General features: G+C 36.6%; 1 protein-coding gene and 1 long non-coding RNA gene across 3 annotated transcripts; both read left to right on the top strand.

Moving 5' to 3' along the window:
* The first annotated feature begins 965 nt into the window (after positions 1 to 965).
* Positions 966 to 4,672, top strand: LOC107920647 (probable serine/threonine-protein kinase PBL3). Of its 2 annotated transcripts, none has more exons than XM_016850455.2 (6): positions 966 to 1,574; positions 2,458 to 2,804; positions 2,902 to 3,037; positions 3,282 to 3,418; positions 3,524 to 3,647; positions 4,000 to 4,672. In XM_016850455.2, exons 1-6 carry the CDS (start codon positions 1,511 to 1,513, stop codon positions 4,452 to 4,454), a joined length of 1,263 nt encoding a protein of 420 aa, XP_016705944.1. In that variant the 5' UTR covers positions 966 to 1,510; the 3' UTR covers positions 4,455 to 4,672. The 2 variants fall into 2 exon arrangements, with proteins under 2 accessions (XP_016705944.1, XP_040964685.1); XM_041108751.1 differs by lacking the exon at positions 966 to 1,574 and adding an exon at positions 1,840 to 1,987.
* An 816-nt stretch (positions 4,673 to 5,488) lies between these two features.
* LOC121225033 (uncharacterized) lies at positions 5,489 to 7,114 on the top strand. Its single transcript, XR_005922695.1, has 2 exons — positions 5,489 to 5,695; positions 5,809 to 7,114. It is a non-coding gene; the product is annotated as an uncharacterized lncRNA (long non-coding RNA).
* Positions 7,115 to 7,754: the final 640 nt, after the last annotated feature.

Here is a 7,754-nt window from a genome sequence, read left to right as displayed (position 1 = left end):
ATACATTTGTTTTTTTAAAAGGGGTAAATTACAGCCAATGTCATTAATTTATTAATGAGTTTAAGTTTTGGTCACTCAACTTTAAAAAGTTACAATATAATCATTAAACTATTTGAAAATTTTGAAAATCGGTACAATGAATTAGCACCCACCAATAAGTAGAATAATATAACTTAGATCTAAGTCAATTTGACAGTTAGTGTCAGAGATCAGAAGAAAGCTGTTTGGGTTTTCATGTGCAGATTCATGATGTTTAGTGGTTTCATGAGAAAAAATAAAAACTGTAGAAGAGAAAGAGAATGAGAATAAGAGCTTTTGGTTGGTGCAAGCGGTGTGGATAGAGAAGGCCATACATAAGCAATTTTAACAACCCAGTGACTTATATGAAAATTTTTTCGAAATTAAGTAACTAAAATATAAACTTACTAATAATTTAAAGATAAGTTTAAATTGAAAAATTACGCCGAGATAACACTTTACGCTAATTAATAACATTATAAAACAGATATATCAAATCATACCAAATTAATATAAATAAATTAAATATCAAAATTTAACCAAATAAAAAAGGGTAAATTATGTTAGAGGTCACTTAACTATAGTTTTTTTTGTCATCTAACTAAAAGTTACAAAATGGTCACCCGATTATTAGTAAATTTCTTTTGTCACCCAACTATTCAATTTATCTTTTTTGATCATCAATTGGTTAACGTAAAAATGGAAACACTAAAAAATTCAAGATTGTTGGGTGACTTGAAAGAAATTTATTAATAGTTGAGTGGCCATTTTGTAATTTTTCATAACTGGGTAAACAAAAAAGAAAAAAACCATTGTTGAGTGACTTCTAATGTAGTTTACCCAAAACAAGGACTAAAACCATAGTTATACCTAAAAATCCGATCAATTGGGATAATTCAGAAAAGAAAATACATAATTAAAAGAAAAGGAGACATCATTTGAGGTTGAGTCGTAAAGCCATAAAAAGCATGTGTGGACTTGTACATCAAAGAAAGGAGAATTCAGTCATTACACAAAAAAGAATGGATTCTCTGGGCATTGAAGGACTTGTACATATATAAAAGAAAGGGTCGCCATTGAGGAAGAGCATACATGCTTGCCAACAATACCAACCCTTTGTGTGATGCACGCGTCATAGATAAGGCCAAGTCCCCCCCTCAGCCCCTCTCACGCGGTTGTTGTGATTCCTCTCTCTATCGACACAAATAAAAAACACCCAAAGCTTCCACTTTCTTTCTCTCTGCTTTCCTTTGTCTCTGTTTTCTTTCATTTTCTTCTTGTTTTTATTTTCCCATTTAGAGCTTCACATTATCTAAACTTTGCAGTTTGACTGACCCACCAAACAACCCAGAGCTAAGGAGAGCTGTTTTTTTCGGCTTCCTGTCTTCTTTTAGGACTTCAGAAATTACTATGACTTGTTGAATTGTTAGTCCTATAAAACAAAAAGGAATATTTTTGCTTACTTGAGTGAAGAAGCATTAGTTTATCTCTAATGGGCAACTGTTTATTTTCTTCTACTAGAGTGGATTCCAGCCAAAGCCCCCATGCAACTTCAGGTAACCATTTATTTCCTGTAAAAGGGTATTTGTTGTTTTGGTGGGTTATTGTTTTCTGAAGATTATTTTTATGTCTTTTTAGCTCTAAAGGTTTAACTTTTTATGTTGGTTTTGACTTTCTTTTTTTGGGTATATTCCTTTAGTGTTAATTTGTTTTTGTCCTTGTGAAAGCTTATCGCTAATGATTACATTCATTTTATCATTTCTGTTATTGTTGTCCATGGGTTTTTAGTTCTGTTTCAAGGTATAGAGAGCTGCTCAAAGCTAGATTCTTGAGACTGTTCTTCAATTTCTTGAGTTGAGTATGAGGATTTGTGCCGGTGAATAGATGTAGTTCACTTGAAAATGGTGCTCTTTCTGTTTTCATTTTCACTGAAGTTTAATGAGTTTCGACGTGCAAACTAAAAGGAAGTGTAAGATTGACTTGCTAAGTTTTTGTTTTTAATGTTTAGAGTATTCATGTGGACATGAATATGCAGGGTTCTAGTGGGTAGAAAATACACTACAAATTTATGTTTTGAAGGAAATGCACAAAGAACAATAGGTGCTTGCTTGGAGTGCAATGAGCTATGCAATCTTTGGTTTTTTTTTACCTTAACCATTGTTACAGGATTTTAAAATAGGGATGTATGTGTCAAACCTTGTTTGGTTAACTAGGTCAATTGTGACTTCCCCATCACCATGTATTGAGGATATCATCTACCATAAACTAGATGTAAAAGAATTCTGCTTCTAAAATGCATGCTCCATAAATGAAAATATGTGCTGACTAGGGTGTTTTTTGTGACGCTAGATGAGTTTAGGTTTGAGTTTGTTTTGCATTTGATATATGATGTTCTCTATTTGAAAACGGGAGCTGAGGAACTTCTTTTTCTCTTTCCAGCTTCAGGAGGCTCAAGAGTTTCCAGCAAAACCAGTCGGTCTTCAGCTCCTTCGAGCTTAACCATCCCATCTTTCAGTGATACGAGTAGTATGGGATGTCTTCCAACACCAAGGACTGAAGGAGAAATATTGTCGTCCCCCAATTTGAAGCCGTTCTCATTCAGCGAGTTGAAGAATGCCACCAGAAACTTTCGTCCCGACAGTCTTCTAGGTGAAGGTGGTTTTGGTTATGTTTTTAAAGGATGGATTGATGAAAACACATTAGCTGCTACAAAGCCTGGATCAGGAATGGTTGTTGCTGTCAAGAAGCTTAAACCTGAAGGTTTTCAAGGCCACAAAGAGTGGTTGGTGAGTTTCATTTCTGTAATATTTTTTTTTCTCTATTCCTTCTATTTTACTTCTGTCTGTGCACATGCCCTGTTTGCTGATAGTCAGTTGATTTCAGACTGAAGTTGATTATCTCGGCCAACTTCATCATCCAAATCTGGTTAAGTTGATTGGATATTGCTCTGAGGGAGAGAACCGACTTTTGGTCTATGAGTTCATGCCTAAAGGAAGCTTAGAGAATCATCTTTTTAGAAGTAAGTATCACATCCTACGAATATTTTCACGAGTCATCTATTTAAAAGTATTGTGTCCATGAATTATGAGGAAGGTTTTTGAAATCTAATTCCATTCTATTACATGTTTGTCAGGACTATAATTATTGATCAGTCCTAGCGGAGGTTTCCCATGCAGTTTTGATTCTTAAACAACTGAACAATAAAACATGTAGATATTGTTGAACTACAAGTATTGTGCTTGATGCTACGTCTTGTTTTACAGGAGGGCCACAGCCGCTTTCTTGGGTGGTGAGGCTTAAGGTCGCCATAGGTGCTGCTAGAGGGCTCTCCTTTCTTCATGATTTAAAATCCCAAGTCATATATCGTGATTTTAAAGCTTCTAATATATTGCTAGATGGGGTATGCTGAGTAAAAAGCTAATAATTCTGTGTCTTTCAGTATTATGTTTATAATTGTCCATGTTATAAATTAATGTCTCTGATGGTAATAATTCATTGGATGCAGGAGTTCAATGCGAAACTTTCTGATTTTGGGTTGGCCAAGGCAGGGCCTACTGGTGATAGGACTCATGTCTCAACTCAGGTCATGGGTACTCACGGCTATGCAGCACCTGAATATGTTGCTACCGGTATGAGGTTTTTCTGAAACCCCATAATGCTGCTTGCAGTTTCTGAAGATTGCTCATAAGTTCTTAGTATCTTAGTTTACTTTCAGAGATATTTGTTGCTGAAATCGAAAATTAAATCTTAATCTGGTTGCTGTGAAGGTATCTAAAGTGAAATTGTCTGTTTAGTCATTGGTCCAAAACTAGGATACTTATGTAAAGCAACTATTTTCTTTGTTCTTTCATATGAAAACTGCTTGCATGAAAAAAAGTAGGCACTCAGATAAATTATCTTTCTATGAGATGATTCCTAATGAAGCTTGCATATTATATCTTGTCAGAAGTTACATGTAATGAAGCTTCCATTGTTGAACAGGTCGTTTGACAGCTAAGAGTGATGTATACAGCTTTGGGGTTGTGCTGCTTGAACTGTTGTCTGGACGACGGGCTGTTGATAAAACAAAAGTTGGTGTGGAACAGAATCTAGTAGACTGGGCGAAACCCTATTTGGGTGACAAAAGAAAATTATTTCGAATAATGGACACTAAGTTGGGGGGCCAGTACCCACAGAAAAGCGCTTATACAGCTGCTACCCTTGCTTTACAATGTCTAAGTACTGAAGCCAAACTCAGGCCTAAAATGTCTGAAGTTTTGGCAGCGTTGGAGCAACTTGAAGCCCCAAAAACCGCATCCAAACACACTCAATTAGATCAGCAATCAATTCCACTTCCTGTTCAGAAATCTCCGATAAGACAACACCATTCGCCCATGCATCTAACACCCAGTGCATCCCCATTACCATCTCACAAGCAATCCCCACGCGCATATTGATTCCGTCTGTAAATTTCCTATGCGTGTGTATATCCTTTTTGTTGCTTATGAAATGTAACTTTTGACCGTCTTTTTTTTTATGCAATTTTGCATTTCATATAACCAATTAGCACCACCCTTGCTTCGTGAGGATTACTGTTTCTCGTTGTGGTATTCAGCTTCTTTCTTTGGTGTATTAGTGCCTTACTTTCAGTTATGCATATTAATATTAACCTTTTCCATGCTAAGAATTTATTATTATTGTGTGTGTGAATTCTGCTACAACCAAGCATTTATACCTGTGTTTATGAATTATGGGGTTGATGCATAATGTTAGTTCTTATTATCTTGCATACAATATCATGAGTTAGGATAATCTTCGTGAAATAAACTAATCATAATTCAGTGTGACCAACAGCGACTTACAAATAGTTGAGATATTAACTTTTTAATGTATGTGTACACCTTCTATGGTATTTGAATGGCGCAAGTGTGTTCAAATTGCTGAGTACCATATCTTGTTGCAATTGCTCTAGACTTGCTAGTACTTCCCCCATTGTGGGTCGATCCCTAGGGTCCGATCTAAGGCATTGGCCGATGATTGAAGCAAACTTGTGTGCTTCTTCAATATTGATGTTCCTTGCTATTTTCTTGTCGATGATGTTATGCAGTTCCATGTGATTGCTTAGATGTGGTTTAGCCCATATAGCAAGATCGCTTTTGGTACCGTCGGTACATCTCCTGATTGCAACACAGGCAGAAAATATTTCTAGTAGTACTACTCCAAAACTGTATACATCAGCTTTTACAGTTAAATGCCCTGAAAAATTGTTCATAAAATTGAGCTAATGCTGAAGGGTGCCAAACCTATACACAAAAGTTCCTCTGGCTTCAGAATGACAAGCTGAAACATTTACCTGTTGTAAAGTATTCGGGAGCGAAGTATCCTCTGGTTCCAAGGATCCTTGTACTGACATGTGATTGGTCTTCTAAGGGTCCATGCCTAGCCAGTCCAAAGTCTGATAGTTTCGGATTGAAATCCTGCAATGTGACCCTCAGCTGTTTCATATTTACTAAAATGAATACTTTGTGCAGACTGCAGTGAGGATCCATGTAAACATTTCGAGGGTAGATGTTAGTTAGTGTATGTGTAATCGGATGCACATAAAAATAAGCATCATGGGAGAAAAACTGACAGCATCAAGGAGAATATTAGAGGATTTGAGGTCCCGATGAATGACTGGCCTCGTGCAGCTGTGAAGGTAAGCTATTGCCCTTGCTACTCCAATAGCTATTTTGATTCTTCTATTCCAGTTTAGCCCTGTATTATTCTCTGTATGCCATGATTATATCAGCCATTTTTCTTCGGTCACAGTAAGTAAAGGATTGAGCACTACCTCTCAAGAGATGGGCATCCAAGCTTCCGTTGCACATGTACTCATAGACCACAATCCTATGATGTCTCTCACTGCAATATCCCATAAGCTTCACCACATTTGGATGATTTGATTTGTTTAGAAATCTCAATTCATTCTGAAATCAACAAAAAAACATAATTCTTTCAGATACCGTGAAAGGGAGAAAGAGAGGATGATTTAATCAGAACCCCAACCTGCCATTCTTCGTCGCTTTGTATCCCTCTTCTACCAAGCACCTTGATAGCGATTGCCTTGCCAGTGTCTGGCTTTGCTGCTTTCATACTGTCTGGATTTATATACCCAATATACACTCTTCCAAAACCCCCTTCGCCGATTATGTTCTCCTTACTGAATTTACGGGTGGCGGCCCTCAAGACACTGTAACAAAAGCTGTGGATGTTGCGGGCAGGAACCCATCCAACTTTTTTCACCTTTGAAACTGGCCAATCTCTTGGAGTTGTTGGCGGACCATGTTTTTTATTCTTCTTACCGTTGTCTAAAACAGAAACATAATACTTGAGCATTGTCTTAGAAAACAAACTCCATTTAGTATTTGCAGTATTGGAGATTTGAGAGTAGTTTTTATACCTCTACGTGACTGTGAAGAAACATGCCTGCTGCTTCTGTGTTGGCGCGTTGCACTTGCACCATATTTTTCACCTTTACCAGGGCTTGCTGGATCATGAATTGAAAACAGCACAATCGGATCATTCATGGCTAAAACAAAAAACTATGGCTGATCAACTATAGCAGCGACTTACATTTCGAAGATTTTGAAGGATGAAACGAAGTTTTCTGTTGAACCGCCGCTGATGTAGAGATCGCCCTGGAACGAGAACTTCGAACGGCATCAACCCCTTGAAAACAAAACATATTATTTCATATGCAGAGATTCATGTCCAAACAACAAAACTTTCAGACAGAAATGAGACACAAACCAGTAGGATGACGAGCAGGTTCAAGCGGTTGTTGGTTGGGGTCTTTAGATTTCTTCGTTAGGCAATTTCCCATGATCACCTAACTGATGAAGGTGAACTTAGAAGAAGCCTTGGGTTGAAGAAATTTAAGGCATTGAGCTCATGAATCAAACTACCAAAGGTTCTGAAAAACATTGAAAATAGCAGAGATTTGGTAATATAAGCTTAGGACCCTAGTTAAAGCTGGTTTGCTGAAACATACTATGCAGCATTGCATTGCTTAGTAATAGATAAGTTTCAAAAGATTTAATATATATTTAAGACAATAAAACAAATTTAACGGTAATTTCGAAGTTAAGCAAAATGGGGGGATCAAGCCTATCACGTTAGAAAACTGAAAACAAAGTTACTTGTGGTACCTTGTATTGCATTAACCATTTATCTCAAGCTTGTTCGCGTAACTCCATACTACACAAACACCACCAAGCCTTTCTCCTCACAAGAAACTCTTCATTTTAGTCTCAACCATTTGCGAAATTGCGACCGACATTGTAAACATTCACAAGACTAGGAATTAACATAGAATCTACGTCTTATGACAGGATCATTGAATAAGTTATCGACTTAGAATTGGTTTATTATTGTAAAATCTATGCCATGGTTGCAATGAGATGCAAAGGAGAGTTTAGGTGTTATTAATAATAGGAATATTTATAATTTAGTCCTTTAACAAATGATACTTTCTATTCCTAGTCCATATTTTACATTGCCATTATCTTTTCCTATAACACCCTACGACCACGAGAGTTTTTTTTTCTTGATTTGTTAAGATAAAGCTTTCTTGCTTCTCAAGTTTCAACTACTGTGTTAAATTAACCATATACGAATATAATATTTTCAACTATTATGTTAAATTAACCATTAATTTTGTTCTTGTATCTGCTATGATTGCCCTACTCCTACGAAACTCTTGGTTTCAATCTTAG

The sequence above is a fragment of the Gossypium hirsutum genome, chromosome D13, assembly GCF_007990345.1.
Source record: "Gossypium hirsutum isolate 1008001.06 chromosome D13, Gossypium_hirsutum_v2.1, whole genome shotgun sequence".
In the NCBI taxonomy this organism is placed as follows: Eukaryota; Viridiplantae; Streptophyta; class Magnoliopsida; order Malvales; family Malvaceae; genus Gossypium; species Gossypium hirsutum.
The sequence above is the reverse complement of the archived record's forward strand: the minus strand, read 5'-3'. Positions and strand labels throughout refer to the sequence as shown.

Coding starts and splice junctions, on each gene's coding strand:
- LOC107920647 (XM_016850455.2), top strand. CDS start 1,511: ATGGGCAACTGTTTATTTTCTTCTACTAGAGTGGATTCCAGCCAAAGC. Junction 3,419..3,523: donor CTAATATATTGCTAGATGGG/GTATGCTGAGTA, acceptor CATTGGATGCAG/GAGTTCAATGCGAAACTTTC. Junction 3,648..3,999: donor ACCTGAATATGTTGCTACCG/GTATGAGGTTTT, acceptor ATTGTTGAACAG/GTCGTTTGACAGCTAAGAGT.